Raw genomic sequence first — 18,967 nt, forward strand, 5'->3', positions numbered from 1 at the left:
CCACATGGGGAGAAATCACGACTATAGGGCGCGTGCTCGAGGGTGTTCCACTTGCGATGCCGTAACCTCAGCACTGCAACATTTGCAATGTGGGGCGTGTGTTATCATGAAGTAGTGGCATCCCTTGGCACATCATTCCACTACGGTGGTTTTTCGGCAGACGCGCTGCCCCACGAACATTCTTCATTCTCCGATGGAAGTCTACCGGTGTTTGTCCTACGGCAGCTAAGAAAAGAATAACAGCACATTCATCCTGTTTAGACATACTTGTCAATAACGTCGCAGTAGTGCACGATTCAGCTGCTGCACGCACGTCGGAGAGATACGAATACCACAGTAATCCCTTGTCTTCATGTGGGTCCTTATGCAACCCGCATCGTAGCTTCGTAGTCGCGTTACGTCACATATACGTTGCAACAATGCCCTCAAACGGAAAATTCTTGATCGCCTCTTATAGACTTAAAGACAGCCGATAATGGCTGAAAACACTAATCGCCTGTATTATATCGCAGTTATGACGTAAACATACAATCAGCTTTAATAAAGGATGTATGAAAAAGAATCATCCGATTTTTAAAAAATCACAACTATTATGTTATTTGAAACATATGCTTGAACAAGGTACTGTTGGCAACAGAAAACTCTCGAGTTTTACATGGTTGCAGTGTGTGCCCACTTAGGTCTAGTAAAAATGGTGTCGGGACAACAGAAACCGCGTGTTCTACATTTTCGGTAGCGCAGGTCAGTGATAACTGTTCAGCGTGACTTTCGTACTAGGTATGGAGTGAATCCTCCTACAGCACAGAGCATTAGACGAAAGCACGAATAATTCCGAGGAACAGGTCTGACGCAGACGTTGAACGTATCCGCCATAGTTTCTTAAGGAGTCCGCAGATATCAATTCGCCATGCAGCTCGACAGCTCAACATGCTCTCGATGTACGTCTGGCGTGTGTTGCGTCGACGTTTACACTTGAAACCACACAAAATTCAGCTACTGCAAGTTCTTCGTGAAGGTGACAAGGTGACAAACACAACGTGTGGAGTTCTGTAATTTCGTTCTTGGCAAAATGGAAATTTCTTCCACGCTTAGTGTTTAGTGACGAGGCAACATTCCATTTAAATGGAAAGGTGGCCGTCATAATGTGAGAATATGGGGTACGGAACAACCACATGAAGTTGTACAACATGAGACGGACTCTCTAAAATTTGACGTGTTTTGTGGAGTTTCACGGGAAAAGGTATACGGTCCATTTTTCTTTGCCAAGAGCACTGTTACAGGAAGCGCATATCTCGATATGCTTGAGAACTTTCTTTTCCCACAGTTGGAGACTGATTGGAACGACTTCAATTGCCAACAGGACGGGGCACCGCCACATTGGGATCTGTAAGTGCAGGAATTTTTAGATCAAACGATTACTGAACGATGGATCGGTAGCACTGGACCAAATCATTTTGCCTTACATTACTGGCCTCCAAGGTCGCCGGACCTGACTGTATGTGATTATTTTTTGTGTGTGTGTTTTTTTTTTAAGACTCTGTTTATGCGCCTCCGTTACCAACAACAATGAATGAACTGAGACATTTTATAACAGCTGCTATGGAAGCTGCAACTCAAAACATGCTCGCTGCAGTGTGGGAACAATTTCAGTACCATATTGACATGTGCCGTGTATCTCGAGAGGGGCATATTGAACACCTATGAAGAGGTATAGAACAGGTTTTTGAGTTTCCCATGCATCAAAAAACAAAATTCTTTATATATATTTAATAGTTTAAAAATATAGAAGTGCCAAATTGGATGATTCTTTTTGATACACCCTCTATTTTTCTGATTTTATGTTTTGAGTCTGTGTTATATTTCATAGTGCTTTTACCCAATGTACTTATAGTCATTTCAAGCTTATTTTTGAATTGTGGAGTTTCAAAAAAGGTTTGCAAGAAAACTTATTTTAGCGGACAGCAAAGCGATCCAGACGCTGCGGGTGATCCTGTCACACAGCGTAACACCAACTCGCACTCTTCCTTTTCCAGGCAGCTTGGCGTACCAAATCGCGCAGTGCCCCGTGTCCGTCATCGGTGGCATCGGCTATGGCGTCGCTTGGGGCTTCCTCGCCAAGTACATCCCCGAGAAGGCCGACGTGAGTATGCAAAGGAGACTTACTTCGATATGATGTTGAATGATACTGAATTTTTCAATTATCCTTTTCTTAATGTACTTACAGCTGTCGCACACCATAAAAAACCAACGTTTTAAGAATTAGCAACAGCACAAAAGCACATAAGTCAATGGCCTTTCTGCATTACGCAGGTAGTATTTCCAACAGGATCGGTCGCATTCTGCGGAAACACAGAATGAAGTGCCCTTTTTCTTCCACCATCTTAGATTAGGGCCTTTTTTAGGGTCTGTAGACAATGAACTTGGTTTTGTGACATATCACACGTTGGTCAGACCATTAGGGAAGCGAAAGACCGGTATAATGAGGATAAGAGCCACACGCAACAACCGAGTAAATCTGTTATTGTACACCATTGCTCTTGTACCGGTCTTCCTGTGGTATATAACATAGCAATTCTGGCACGCACTCCCAGCTTTTGGGATATTATTATTAAGGAAGTAGTTGATATTAAATTAGCAAGGGACCTTAAACATACATATAAATGGAGGCAACTGCTTAAACTCTGCTTGGAATCCTGCTCCCCCCCTGTCAATCGGCAGAGATACAGCGTTAGTGTTCCTGCGTCACCCATTGGTAATTAATATTCACTATTGATAAATTCTGACGTTAGTCATCTCTGGTTGTGTGGTGACGCGTTGTCTTTCTGCATATGACTTCATAAGGAGTTCCTAATTTTCGCTCTTAGTCCTTAAATGATTTATAATACTTTTTCTGTCTCAAGGAATTTCCATTTATAGGGTGATTCTTACTAAGGTTTAAAAACCTCCAAAGTGACGTAGGTGACGCTGAGACAAGTAATTTAATGAAAGACACATGGCGTCACGGATGTCGGGAAATCCCCAAACGTGGATGAGAAATGTGGAACATGTGACGTCAGTAGATGACGTACCTCGCCGCAAGTGCAGCAATTGGTCCTACCGGTCTGTCACCCCTGATCATTCCAACTCAGTCAAATAGTACCGTCGGTCTGTGTCCTGGCCCACGTGCACGACTTTTGTACGTGGGCTCAGGATTCAAATCCTTCGTCCAGCAGGTGTTACACAATTATGTGTTTAAATTTCCTTTACTTTACGGCTATGGTCACAAAGTTTTTGTCAACAGATTACCGGTTTCGGTCTATAATGACCATCTTCAGAAATGTTTTATAAAAACAATGTCCTAATGTACTGCAGCAATAGTGGCATCGCCATATGTTAAAAGCAAAATCAGCACCAGCATCGTCAAATACATATAAATAACAGCACATGCTAGAGTCATCTTGTCAGCAGCACTACTGTTCAAAACAAACTGCCGTACAGTAGCCATAAGATATTTACAATGAGTTAACATTGTAAGATTTATTATTTTACCTATCGGTCTCGCGGTTTGTCGTAGTTTATTGCAAAGTACAGTACAACAGAAACCTACAGTACTGAGTCACAGATAAATGAGTATAAGCTTCCAAATTGCGTTCAGTAAATGACCTACGTTTTCTTTACCAAATAATGTCTGTAAAAAAAGGAGAGACAAAAGGAAAGAAACACAAAATACGAACAACTTTTCCTTTGTTACACTTATGGCTATAATCTTATAACTTCTACTTTTTATTGATTTTGAAAAGCTAAAACTTCAATAGTTTTGTTTTCATTACGTACGAATATGAAACGTGTACGGCAGCCAATTCAGACAAGGAGAAAGTAGAATCTTTTGAACCGTGTTGTTGCAGAAGAAAGCTAATGATTAGTTGAGTAGATCGGACAACCAACGAAGAGATCTGAATCGAAATCTGTCGCACGACTTGACTAAAAGAAGGGATCGGTTGATAGGACAACTCCTGGTGCATCAAGGAATAATTAAATTGATAATGGAGGGAAGTACTAAAGTACCAGGTAGTTATAATTAAACTGCAGCTACTCTCAGAGGTCCAGTGTGCGCTGTTTATCGTATGGCCGCGAAACATAGAAGGTATTCTAATGCGTTAATGCGGAACCGATTTACACTGGAAGTAATTAGTTCCAATTTTGGTCACCAGGTGCATACCTGGCACTGTATAGTATCTCGTCGACGTCTCCGATGCTCATAGTGAATAAATTTTGTAAGCGGTGTTTAGTACTAAAATCAAAATTATGCAACTTACTTGTTTGACATTTTCTGCCCACCTCCCGTTCCTAATCCATTACATATGGAATCATATCTATACATGGCCATATTTGCAACTGGTTGCCAAGATTGGAATTAACCTTTTTCCAGCATAAATCGGTTCCACATTAACGCTTTGGAACATCAACCACGTTTTGCTGCCGTAAGATATTTGCAACCTACACCGTGCCTCTGTGAGTAGCTGCCTTTTAATTATAACCACGTGGTATGATGAGTAAAAATTGAAGAGAAACAAGAAGGGCTGACTACAGGAAGCAGATTCAGATGGCTGTAGGTTGCAGTACACAGACCACAACAACAAATAGCCTACTTTATCAGAAGCTTACTATTATTGAATTTTTAGCATCATCTGCAACTTGCAGCCTCTTTCAGGCAGATCACTTGCATATATTCAATTCCAGAAGCCACCAAAGCCTCACAAAATACAGCCATAGCTTATAAAGAAACGAAGCCCAACTGAAATTCGAAAAACTATTCTCGAAGGCGCCAAATTTAATATTTGTTCCCAACGGAATTTAACTGTTGTAAATTTGATTAAAGTTAAAATTGTAGGTCATACAATATTTTATAACGATTAATTACAAATGAGCGATGCAACATATTTCCCGTAATTTAATATGTGTGAAAATGAGAGCGTTTCTAATGTCTACAGCCTGCTTGCCTTTGCAACAAAGCTATTATCTGAACCGGTGCTTAAAATGCTGTTACAGTACTTCAGTTAGGAACGGTAATATTAATGTTCAAGAAGACAGATGACAAAAGTGTGATAGGACAGATCCAGTTCACATAAAGTTAAGAACCAAATTCTCGAAAAAATGAACAAATTGTTACTAAAACTAGGACTACGATACAACTTAGGAGAAGTAATGGTCTGCTAGGAGTTAAAAAATCAAATTTGCAATGTAAATCTCTCACATCACTATCTGAACTTTCCCACGATGTCCATGCCTTTGCGAAGGAGATTAAATACATCAGATCTTTGGGATATTGGTTGTAGGAGTATAAGATAATCTTAGCTGATTGATGCGTGTGGCGTTAAGTCTCTGCATGAGCTACGATCGCCTCGTGTCATTGCAGGCTTATCATTTGCACTCTTACTAAGAACTGTGGTGAACCAGAAATATAAATGAGCACCTATCACTACATTACATCTCTAGATTACCGGAGGCAAAAATGACACGAATTCCTGACGTGCAATCAGATATTTGTCTGACATCGATAAAAACTGAATTATCTGAAATTCCTTAATAATAATTATTTTGACTCTCATTAAATCTGTACATACGTGTAACGTGTATAAATCATTGTGAGATAAAAGGGCAATCAATTTGTGATGCTGTATTCTTTTATTAAACTTGATATTTCTATCGTCTTATAGGTACGTTAGCGCTCTACCGAAGCGAGGGTTCGGGAGTTCGGTAGTTTTGGTACAGTACATAAATGATGTAAATCGTCGGATTACCGGTGGTGTTGGTAGCACTGGTAAGGAAAGAAATATAAACGAATGTGTCAGAGAGAATCTGAGAACCGACGACTTCTTTTTGTTTGTTTATTTTGTTTCGCACTAACTACAACCGCACATCGCTCAGTGTTAGCCCTTCGTGTATTTTACATCCTTACAAAACATAATTTCCATTTTATAAGTAACAAAAATTACTTAATCGCGTAACTTCTGCGCTTTTATGTAACCAAAACAATTACTTTTAATGCAAGTGTAGTTTACATGCACAAACATAAAAAAATCTATGTAATTATTATTATTTTGTATTCAATAGTACGTTCTTCGTCGTGATCAGAGGCAAGGGTTTTCTGTTGTCATTGATAAGTGCGAAAGGTGTTTATGAGGAACAGAAATATGTTTCATATAACACAATGAAGTATTAAAGCAATGTTTTATATGATTTTGTTTTTCGGTTTTTTAAATATTACTTTTGGTTTCGAGCAAAGTGCCTAGAGTGGCATCCGGTTCTGATAGTGGGGGTGAAATAACTTTTCATCATCCGTATTTATCTCATAGGGTATTATAAGGCACCAGATACTTTTACTAATAGGCTCAGCTAGTTTTACTAATGAGGAATCTGGATTAGCCATTAAGCCATCAGATATTGCAACTGTGTTATAGTTAGCAATCAGTACTATCACTCCGCGATTAGTATAGTCATCATCACAGGAAAAACTCGTTGTCGAATAGCTTTGCCTTTGAGTTATCTGTGAGTCCAGAAGTGACTTGCAGTCCAATGCCACGAGCAGCTGCTCGTGTTCTTCGTTTTATCAATTTGACAAACCTCGCTAAGGACATTTGATGATGCTGTTTTTTAATCCTATGCCTGTCAGTCTGTCTTTTATCGTGTTTTCCCTTTTAGTTGTTGTGGTCAACTTGTGCCTCGCGGTGCATTCTTAGAGTAGTCAGGGCGCTAATGACCATTGAAGTTGTGCGCCCTAAAACCACAAAAAAAAAAAAAAAAAAAAAAAAAGGCACTATAGTGACGTCAGACGGTCCCAAGTGCATCAGCTTTTATGCTTCGCCTCAGAATTCCTTTTCTTTTCTGCGCTGTCTCTTATCAATCGCTGTTCGTCGGCTGTGATTAGCAGAGCCTAATAGCTGTTAAATATATGAAAAGGGAGGCAGAATGTCGCGAGTGTAAACTGGTAATCTGACGCAGCAGTTCTACCTCACGAGACAGATAGTAACTGATAGCCACAATGTCTGCCCCGCAGGTAAACGGGGAGGGGGAGGGGGGGAAATTGCGGGTACCTAACAGTACTGTTGTATAGACAACACTTAATCTTGCGCACATACATAGATAAATAAGTAATTAAAGAACATCAAAACATAGGAACAGCTCAGAACAAGTGATGAAAATATTCTGCGTGGATTGTTACCATGGATTAACTTTTTTAATATTGATAAAGGAAAACATAGAAATCTAAACCAGTTGCCTTGTAAATGTCTTCTCCATCTGTGTCCCGTAAAATTAGCTGCATTGTCAGACAATAAAACCCGCGGGTTTGGATGATGGACTGCGCAGTACATGCCTTGATTGTATATAATTTTACATATTTAAGGAATAGATTGTAGAATCCAACAATGTAGCTTCGGTTAGTCCTTAGAAGATGCAACAAGTCCACTAAAGAGGCAGCTTACACTACACTCGTTCGTCCTCTGTTAGAATATTGCTGCGCGGTGTGGGATCCTTGCCAGGTGGGATTGACGGAGGACATCGAAAGGGTGCAAAAAAGGGCAGCTCGTTTTGTATTATCACGTAATAGGGGAGAGAGTGTGGCAGATATGATACGCGAGTTGGGATGGAAGTCATTAAAGCAAAGACGTTTTTCGTCGCGGGGAGATCTATTTACGAAATTTCAGTCACCAACTTTCTCTTCCGAGTGCGAAAATATTTTGTTGAGCCCAACCTACATAGGTAGGAACGATCATCAAAATAAAATAAGAGAAATCAGAGCTCGAACAGAAAGGTTTAGGTGTTCGTTTTTCCCGCGCGCTGTTCGGGAGTGGAATGGTAGAGAGATAGTATGATTGTGGTTCGACGAACCCTCTGCCAAGCACTTAAATGTGAATTGCAAAGTAATCATGTAGATGTAGATGTAGATGATATTACCTGTAGCACGTGCCAGGGGTCCCATTATATCCAGGCTCATAACATTTAGTGATTCTACAATAGTAATTGGATGTAATATTCCTCTGGCGCCGTGATTTGAAAGTTTTGCCTTCTGACATATTTGACACTTCCTCATCGTCCTTTGCACAATTCTTCTTAGATTGGAACTAATGCTATATCGTCCAACCTTTTCTGAGCATCTGTACACTCCACAGTGTACCCAAACTACTTGTGTATATCATATTAATTTTGAACATCGTCTTGTGGAATTCAAACACACCAATTCCTTGATGGAGGATTTCTCCTATGAAATAAGACATTACCATGCAATTGATATAGCTCATTTATCCTTGCTGATTTTTCACACTGAATCTTCTGAATGACATGATTCCAACGAGGATCTGTTCGTTGTAGTTGAGCCATGTTCCTGCAGTTCTAAGATACGCTCTTCGACTTTCCACATCCTTCATTAGTAAGACTTTAAATTCCGTTGTCTTCTATTTCCATAGCTTCGGTTAGTCCTTCGGGTATCTGCAATAATGTTCTCTCTACCATGAACATACATAATTTCAAAACGTTATTCTTGTAGAATGAGGGTCTATATAGCTGATTGAGGAGGTAAAAGCTTGCAATTATTCAGAAAGCTTAGTGCCTCGTGATCGCAATTTACTCTAGCTAGATAGTAATGAAATTTTCGAAATGCGCATGTAGCTGCCAATGCTTCCAGTTCTCTATCTGTATAAGCTCGTTCAAAGTTAGTGAGCGTTCGACTTGCAAAAGACATGGCAAAAAAAGTATGTACACCGTCAACTAACTGGATCTTAAATAGACAAGCTCCTAATGCACAGGACAAGGCATCTGTCATCAACCTAAAATCTAATGTCATGTCTGGATGATGTAAGATAGGTGCATTGACAAGAGTGGTTTTAATATTCTTAATTGCTATCTCACACTCATGAGTCCATTGCCATGGCACATTCTTCTTTAATAAACACAACAATGCTTCTGAATTTAAGACTTCATTTGATATGAAATGATGATAAAATGAAGCTAATCCTAAGAATACCTTTAATTTGGTTCTGTTACGTGGTGGTGGCGCATTTTCTATTGCACTAATCTTCTTTTTCGTAGGTAAAATCCCATGTGACAAAACCAGATGTCCTACAAAGCTGATATCAGTTACTGCAAATTTCGATTTCTTGAGGTTGGCAGTCACCCCCGATAGTAGGAAATTCTCCAGTAATCGTCTTAAAATCTACACATGTTGATCCCAAATAGGTATCGTAATTAACATTTTATCCATAAATGGTGTGACCACATCACGTACTTCAGGTCCTAAGACAGTATCTAGTGCAGAAATGAATACACCCAAACTCACAATAAGATCGAATGGTAGTACAGTAAATTGGTAACTGCGCACCAAGTAAAGAAAGACGGCATACTTTCTTGATTCCATGTATAATAGGAATTGCCAAAACGAGACTTAAACCTATTGTGGAAACAAATCTTGACACCAGGAAATTTTTTATTAATTCTTCTACACTCCTGGAAATTGAAATAAGAACACCGTGAATTCATTGTCCCAGGAAGGGGAAACTTTATTGACACATTCCTGGGGTCAGATACATCACATGATCACACTGACAGAACCACAGGCACATAGACACAGGCAACAGAGCATGCACAATGTCGGCACTAGTACAGTGTATATCCACCTTTCGCAGCAATGCAGGCTGCTATTCTCCCATGGAGACGATCGTAGAGATGCTGAATGTAGTCCTGTGGAACGGCTTGCCATGCCATTTCCACCTGGCGCCTCAGTTGGACCAGCGTTCGTGCTGGACGTGCAGACCGCGTGAGACGACGCTTCCTCCAGTCCCAAACATGCTCAATGGGGGACAGATCCGGAGATCTTGCTGGCCAGGGTAGTTGACTTACACCTTCTAGAGCACGTTCGGTGGCACGGGATACATGCGGACGTGCATTGTCCTGTTGGAACAGCAAGTTCCCTTGCCGGTCTAGGAATGGTAGAACGATGGGTTCGATGACGGTTTGGATGTACCGTGCACTATTCAGTGTCCCCTCGACGATCACCAGTGGTGTACGGCCAGTGTAGGAGATCGCTCCCCACACCATGATGCCGGGTGTAGGCCCTGTGTGCCTCGGTCGTATGCAGTCCTGATTGTGGCGCTCACCTGCACGGCGCCAAACACGCATACGACCATCATTGGCACCAAGGCAGAAGCGACTCTCATCGCTGAAGACGACACGTCTCCATTCGTCCCTCCATTCACGCCTGTCGCGACACCACTGGAGGCGGGCTGCACGATGTTGGGGCGTGAGCGGAAGACGGCCTAACGGTGTGCGGGACCGTAGCCCAGCTTCATGGAGACGGTTGCGAATGGTCCTCGCCGATACCCCAGGAGCAACAGTGTCCCTAATTTGCTGGGAAGTGGCGGTGCGGTCCCCTACGGCACTGCGTAGGATCCTACGGTCTTGGCGTGCATCCGTGTGTCGCTGCGGTCCGTTCCCAGGTCGACGGGCACGTGCACCTTCCGCCGACCACTGGCGACAATATCGATGTACTGTGGAGACCTCACGCCCCACGTGTTGAGCAATTCGGCGGTACGTCCACCCGGCCTCCCGCATGCCCACTATACGCCCTCGCTCAAAGTCCGTCAACTGCACATACGGTTCACGTCCACGCTGTTGCGGCATGCTACCAGTGTTAAAGACTGCGATGGAGCTCCGTATGCCACGGCAAACTGGCTGACACTGACGGCGGCGGTGCACAAATGCTGCGCAGCTAGCGCCATTCGACGGCCAACACCGCGGTTCCTGGTGTGTCCGCTGTGCCGTGCGTGTGATCATTTCTTGTACAGCCCTCTCGCAGTGTCCGGAGCAAGTATGGTGGGTCTGACACACCGGTGTCAATGTGTTCTTTTTTCCATTTCCAGGAGTGTATATTAGGAGATTGTGTCCTTACTGAAGGAATAATTTTATTTATTTCTCTGGCATCCAGAACAAAGCGAACACTCTCATCTGATTGGGTACCAAGTGAAAAGGTGCTACAGTAAGTATTGGATGGCTCAGCAATGCCTCAGCTAAGCATTCACTTTATTTCTCTGTCGGTGGTAGAGATTAGTGACCAATGAATGGAGAAATACCTGTGACAGTATGTTTTATGTGGTCTCACATTTAAATGACAGACATATCATCTTATGATGCCCGGTTTCTCTTCAAACACCATAGCATAATTCTGTATCAATTGTTTTAATTCACGCATTTGTTGAAGCATTAGGACATTAATTCAGTTACTTTTGCGTTATCTGCTCTAGTATGTTTATGCTAGAATCACTGGTCATTGGGCTAGTGATTTTCTTGCTATTATACCGAATAATGAATTCTTTGACAATAGGACCAATACAGTTTCTGCTTCTGTACCAGAAGAACTGTCAGAGGTCTGTCTATAGTTAACATGAACTTACTGGGGGCGAAGTCTATTACTGCATTCATCTCTATCAGTAATTCATGCCCCAAAATTAAGTCCAAAACAAGATTAGGTACCAGTAGGTACGTGCGACCTACAGCTCCATTACCGAGGTCCACTTTGATTCTTATTTGCAGTTTAATCTAACGAGAACGTCCTCCTGCAGCACCAATGCATTTCGCCACAGGTAAGGTTACCAAATTTGCTCGTTCCTGCAATCTCTTCATAAGAACTGTGGAGACAGCATTTACACTTGCGCCTGTGTCTAAGATTGCTATAACTCTGAATCGCACAATGTTCGTTTGTAGCATGCTTTACGGTTTAAAGTTTCGGGATTTCTCACCGCGCAATGATTCGTTCATAATATCAGCACCAAGGTTGTACCTTATCATAATATTACTGTCACACTCCGATTCACTAACTCCGACCAGCCTTTCGGTGATACAGTTGGTCGCGTCTTGTCTTCCTGGCGTCTATGGTTTGGTGATGCTTGTTCATCTGTAGCGGCAGTAATAATTTGTGACGGGTTCCGCCAATCATTGCTGGTTTCATTTTGAGTTGGTGGCATATCCCAGTGTGACGTTCCTGGGTTCTGTTATATTCGGGATTAAATCGCCTAACATGTTTCTTGTTCTTGTATTTGCATCCATGGGTATACTTTTTCCATTTCTTTGATTATTGGGATTGTTAAATCCTGTGTTGAGGGAACCCGTTTGTTGGTTTTCATAAGCCTTCGCATGTTGCTGATAGTTTTTGGTATGTCCGTTTTCATAATTCTTTCTATTTGACCTATTATATCCATATCCATTGTTCCCTCTGGCTCTGGTGTTTTCCATTAACGTATCTACGGCATCTACAGCAATCAAAAACTCATCAAAATTTGTTTCGCTGACATGCAATAATATAGTTTCTGTGTCCAGTGGCAATTTTGCTCTCAGTATTCTAAGCATACGTATTGCAGGTTTCTGCTGCCTCAACTACTAATAGAGCTCCATCTCTTAAAATATGCCCACTCGCATAACTAATCTTCTGGTTTTTCGTCCATATTCCCGGTAAAACTCCTTTAAATGACCTAACAAAAACAACTGAATGTATAGAAAAAATGGTTCAAATGGCTGTGAGCACTATGGGACTTAACATCTGAGGTCATCAGTCCCCTAGAACTTAGAACTACTTAAGCCTAACTAACCTAAGGACATCACAGACATCTATGCCCGAGGCAGGATTCGAACCTGCTACCGTCGCGGTCGCGCGGTTCCAGACTGAAGCGCCTAGAACTGCTCGGTCACTGTGGCCGGCGGATGTATAGACGTCTTTTCCGGATTATAAGATGGAAACTGTCTGTGCTTCATTAATTTCTCCTGCATATGTAACGCCGCGTAATCAGTAACATGATTTGTCATTACATTCGCTTGTGTTAAAGTTTACGTATGGACCTGTTCATTAGTTCCAAAAGCTTGCTGCGTTATGAATGGACTACATCTTTCATTAACAAATTCACTGTCCGCGACAACTGAATAATTATCCTGGTAATCGTGACGTAAATCATTTACTTGCTTGCGCTCACATCTTCGACTTGCTTGCAAACAGATTCCTGGTGGGCTAAATCTCTGTCTGACACGACATCCTTTACCTCAGACTGAATCTTTTGTTCAAGGGTATTAGTCAGCTGTGTGTCTTGGACACTGTGACACTCCAAAATACGTAAGAATAACACTTGACAGGTCTTTAACGTTCATAAAAAAACTGCATGAATTTCAAATCAAAAGTTTCCAACAGGAACAACCTACTGGGAAAATTGGTCGGATCACAGTGGGGCAGTCTAGGTGAAACCGTTCGAATTTCTGTACTGGCATTATGCTACTCCACTGCAGAGTATACCTATACTGTTTGGTATAAGTCAACACATGTCAAAAAGGTGGATATTGCCCTAAGCGACACATACAGTATTATAACAGGCTACTTGAAGTCAACTCCAGTCGAATTCCTCTATCACCTTTCAGGAATTGCACCCACCTTCTGTCCGAAGAGAAGTAGCAGCAAACACGGAAACAACGAAAGTGGAGCAGGAGAAAACGCAACCTATGCATAGGCTACAACCCTATTCACAACGGGTAAGGTCAAAGAAAAGTTTCCTCGGCTCATCGGAGAAACTAACAACCATTGATGGAGAAGCCAGGCTGCAACTATGGAGGGCTGAGACATCCCATCCTCCTGGTTGGAAGATGTTTTCAGAATATTTACCCCCTGGTCGTGATGAGAACTAGCCAATCCGGAAGTCCTTAAACAGGCTGAGGTCAGGAGTGATCAGATCATGGATTAAACTGGCAAAATGGGATACATTGAAGAAAACAAAACCCAATGTGACTGCGGGGAAGAACAGACTGTTCATTATATGCTTCAGTGTCAACTGTGTCTAGCTACCCGTACAGAAGGTGACCTTCACCAGGCAGCAGAATATGCACTGGAAATCGCCAAAATTTGGTCGAACATTATATAAACTTTGTTAATCTGTCAACAGTTGTATAAATTTTGTTTTATGTATGTTTCTGACACAAGAAAACCTACCTACTGCTGGAAAAAGTCTGTAAATTGTTCCGTTTGTTGCGTGATTTGCGCTTTTGTAATGCGCGCAAACCCCGAGTCACATTATCTATTGCTTGTGACAACTCAGCAACAGTATTCGATAATACCGGATTGGCCTAATTTCACATTTTCAGATTCCGATTTTAAATTATTAAACGCGTCTGGCAAATGCTTATAACGATCTTGCATTAGAAATGTTAACGAGAACAATAGTCCGAACAACAATACTCAGAATAAATAAAAATTCCAGATAACAACAAAAATTATATGTAAGTCACAGATGATAATATTGTTCGTATCTCTCTGCAAGATTATAGCGTCTTTGATTCCTACATACATCGCAGAATGTCAAGCAGTCATATCACTACTAAAATTGTTCATACTAAACTGTGACATTATAACGTAACGAAAATATTCTACGTGGATGGTTACTATGGATTAACATTTTTAATATTGATATAGGAAAACATAGAAAGCAATTAAGTGATTCGGCTTTTAGTAATTTTTGGCCAAGCTTTATTTCAGCATTCGTAATGTGAGCATTTAGAGAAGTTACGCTAAAATTTAAGGTGCACTTTTCACTAGTTACCACTTTTCTTGAAGAGCCAGTCTTACTTAAGACTTGTTACCTGGCCTTTTACTTGTGCGTGACACCCTACACAATGTTCCTAGGGAAGCTTATTGAACAAACTTCCAAAGTTGCATTCGTGTCCTACTGCAATACACGAGTGTAATGCATATACTGTAAATGTAATAATGAAATATTGGGCTCAGAATGAGCTGTGGAATTTTAACTTAGTTATTAGCACTGAGAATCGTTAAATTACTAGTGTACAAAGTTTAATACCGTATTCAAATAACATTTTGACCAACACTTTGTGTAAAGTTGTTAGAGAGATGGTAACGCAGTGTAAAATTAAAATAACTTCTCGTCTGTTTATAACATATCTCTTGTACAAACGAAATGCACATTTTACCACCATTCAGTCCTATCAATCTTAGTGCATCGAGAACAACTTTAGCCCGACACGCAGAAATTCTTTAGAAGCCTACTGCAATTTTCCCTCTAGTTCCCTTTGCCCTTTATTCTCTGAAACTATTTCAGAAGTCAACAAGCGACGTGATATATTGAAGGAACTTATCACAGATTGTCCTTACACGTACCAACTTTGAACGGAAACCAGCGAGTACAGTTTATATCTTACGATACTTTGGTCTTAAAAAGATTTGTACGTCATCGGACATGCATTTAATTCCAAAATCAAATAACTCGTAAGATGTTGGTTCGCTGGTTGATTTGGGGGAGGGGACCAAAGAGCGAGGTCATCCGTACCATCGGGTTAGCGAAGGATAGGGAAGGAAGTCGACCATGCCATTTCAAAGGAACCATCCCAACATTTGCCTGAAGCGATTTAGGTAAATCACGGAAAAACTGAATCAGGATAGCCGGACGCGGGTTTGAAACGTACATTATTCTCCGAGATAGGTAATGTGCAGAAGCAGGAACTCTTTTGGCTGTATTAAGTACTCGAATATTTCGTGAATTTTCTTTAACGTATTCCCTTAAATAGATTTGCCGTAGGGAAGCTGATTCTTTATTTTGTCAGTTGGCTTCAGAAGTGTCGTATTGAAAACGTAATTTTATTGACTTCTCTTTTAATGACATACTACACCTACAAAAACATGATTGCTTTTTTTTTATATGAAGTCAAAGATTCTTGACAATGTTTAAATCATAAGACGCAGAGGGCAAGTTAACTTTAATAACACAGTGAAAATCTATTTCAACCTGTGAAATTGAAATTTCAACCTAATATACCGTTCTCCTATCAGCAGAAATTACTAAATATATTTTAAAAAATTAAACATAAATGCTAAGCGCTTCTGTCACTCACCTGCTAATAAAAACTAAATAAACTTTTCCCGTCATTTTACATTCCTGTACATTTAAAACAACTTCTCAGTCTTAGTACTACTTTAAAATCTTATTAAGGTATGATTGAATGCTTCTGAAGAGGGCATCACACGTTATTCTCTTGACAGTTAAACAGGTTTCAATCAGCATCTCACTATCTATAGCCCTGTTTACAGCTGTTATCCAGGAGACGCTATTTCTTTAAGAGTTTCTATACAGTGACTGTGTACCACAGAGAGACGTTCTCATCATGAATTGTTCTATTAGGTTCATATTATCTAATGATTGTCAACTGTTCTTTTAATCTTGAGCCACAATTCCTGCACATTCTCCTGCATAGAGATAAACGTTTGGAGTTCATCTTTGTGATGTGACACAATTGCCTCTTTTTGAGATTTAATCTCAAAGTTACTACCTTTTCTTCTAAAGTCAAAGTTACTGAACACAGATCAAATTTACGATTGAAAACGATATTCTTGCCACTTTAGTTACAAGATGTCACACATTTTTGCATACGCAAAACTACTTCCAGTCACTGTTTCAAATAAAAAGGTCTGTTCAACGCAAGTCTCGACTTTGAACTATTGTCAAAAAGAATATCATCAGAAATATGTTGATAAACAGGAGATTCAAGGTATCTCTGAATGGGAAAACAAGCAGCTACAGGACACTACAAAATGGTCTCCCCCAAGGGTCTGTGCTGGCTGCATGCCTTTTCAATTTATACATAGCGGACATCCCAAACCTGGAATCTCGTTCTTTTATGTATGCAGATGACATCGCTATCGCGGCTCACGCCAACACTTTCGAAGAACTGGAAGAAATTTTAAACAGGGATCTGGAACGACTACAACAATATTATGACAACTGGCACCTCAAAGTAAATCCGACTAAATCCGTGGCTTCAATAATGCACTTGTGTAACAAAGATGCAAATCGTGAGCTAAAAGTGCAAATAAGAGGTAAATTGTTGAAAAACGATAGAACGCCAAAATATCTGGGTGTTAAGCTAGATCGCACTCTCACATATAAGAGCCACCTGTACGAAGTCGCCCAAAAAATGACAACAAGAAACAACATCATAATGAAACTGGCAGGAACAACCTGGGGATGTTCCACTGAAACTCTACGCACATCGGCACTGGCACTTCTGTATAGTGTAGCGGAATATTGCGCACCCGTCTGGGCCCGCAGTAGGCATGTCAGATATATTGATGTGCAACTTAACGAGACAATGAGGCTCATAACAGGAACAGTAAGACCCACCCCGAAACCTTGGCTGCCCGTCCTTGCCAATATCGAACCACCCTCGATTAGGCGTGAAAGAGCAATCCAGAGGTACAAAGAAAAGTTCAGGGACCTACCTCCTCCCCCTGACAGATTGATGTCAAGAAATCCCTTCTGGAAAGAACTCAAACAACAGATTGATATCGATAACCTGTGGAAACAGCAATGGCAGGAAAGCAAAGTGAATAACAGTTTCCTTGTTGAGGACCCATCTCAACGAGTTCCAGGCTTCCAACTCCAACGTAGAGTGTGGGTAACTCTAAATCGTCTGCGGACAGGTCTTGGTCGGTGCGGATATTTGTTGAAAAAGTGGGGTTTCTCCCAGGACCCCAATTGTGAGTGCGGAGAGAGTCAAACCATGCAGCATATAGTTGAGTGCGACGTACACGGACTTAAGGGAGGAAATCTGATGGACATACATGTGATAAGTGACCAAGCACTTTTGTGGCTGGAAACCCTGAAAATTTTATTGTAAATCATTGTTAATGTTAATTTAAATTTTTATGTTGATGTTTGTAAGTGTATCACGCTTTGCCTGTAGCTGAACGAGAAATAAGTAATAAATCTTCTTTCCTGGCACTAGAAGTCATTATTAACACTATAACCGACATGATGGTCAAGAGAGAATTCAGCTACTTTGTTGAATTAAAAAAAATATTTTTCAGTATCAGTTGCACAATATTTTACATAATTTTACTTTGAAGATTATTATCACCATCCTCTACCATCTTTTCCCTTTCCCAATCGCACGCGCTCCACTCCCCCCCCCCCCCCCCCCCCCCCCCCACACACACACACTTCCAGCCTTCACCCTCTCTCCCCTCCCTCCACCATTTACCTGTTTAAAACAGGCCACAACTGCAATCTACAGTGTTCTGATATGTAGTTCTGACACAGACACGACCGGCTGCTTACGCAACAACGTAAGTAACTTCAGGAGTTACGTACAACACTATTCTTCTCTTTGAAAATAGTAGAAAATAAATATTTTGCTTTGTTTTTACCTCCGACGATGATCCAGAAAGATCGAAATTTGTCACACCGAAAAAATGTGAAACTGAGTATGAAGAAATAAATCTTTTTTAAATTATCGTGAATCATAGCTACCAGCTCTTGCCAGCAATTTTTCGACATAAAAAAATTGTATTAAGGTTCTTTGCATGAGACTCTGCGCTTGCTTTAACTTCAGCGCGCTTATAAATGGTCGCTTCCGCCGTCGCCCAAGAGATGTCTCTGACAACGTTTACTCTTTGTAGACGGCGACGTTAAATAGTGAATGACGAAAACTTTATACTGTTTCATGTTTCATGTATAATGCGACAGTTGGAAGAGAAGTATTAATGAAGAAGTTTTATAAAAATATACACTATCGCTCTTTGGTTTTCGTTATAAATACGATTTCTACACCAACGATAATACGAGCATGAGTTCATGAGGTTCTTTTTAATTTAGAACGTTATACCACGTTACAACTAATCTCTGACATATTTCGTAATCTCTCCTCTATACTAACAAAATTTCCTTAACGGACTCTCCTTGAAAAATGTTCTCTAAACGGTTTATAGCTCCAGTAAAAAGTTCTACAATAGACCTATGTCATAGCTATATGCCTAGTGTGCGTCTGTTCGACGTCCTTCCTGAAAATAGGTACCAGTCACTTGGAAAGCTTCTTTACTCCAGACTGGAGTTAAAAGAGGAGCAAGTTCTTCCCATACGTATGTCATCAGTTCAGTCGCCTTTTCTATGTCTATTTA

The 18,967-nt window shown here is 40.8% G+C and overlaps 1 protein-coding gene across 1 annotated transcript in view; it reads left to right on the plus strand.

Moving 5' to 3' along the window:
• The window catches only part of LOC126456626 (sodium/hydrogen exchanger 9B2-like), a 299,137-nt gene that overhangs the window by 242,123 nt on the left and 38,047 nt on the right, over positions 1–18,967 (plus strand). The window contains exon 9 of the mRNA XM_050092369.1: positions 2,034–2,140. Within this exon, the coding sequence (XP_049948326.1) occupies positions 2,034–2,140 (107 nt within the window). The remainder of the gene's footprint in view (positions 1–2,033; positions 2,141–18,967) is intronic.

This window comes from Schistocerca serialis, chromosome 2 (genome assembly GCF_023864345.2).
Source record: "Schistocerca serialis cubense isolate TAMUIC-IGC-003099 chromosome 2, iqSchSeri2.2, whole genome shotgun sequence".
Taxonomy (NCBI): domain Eukaryota; kingdom Metazoa; phylum Arthropoda; class Insecta; order Orthoptera; family Acrididae; genus Schistocerca; species Schistocerca serialis.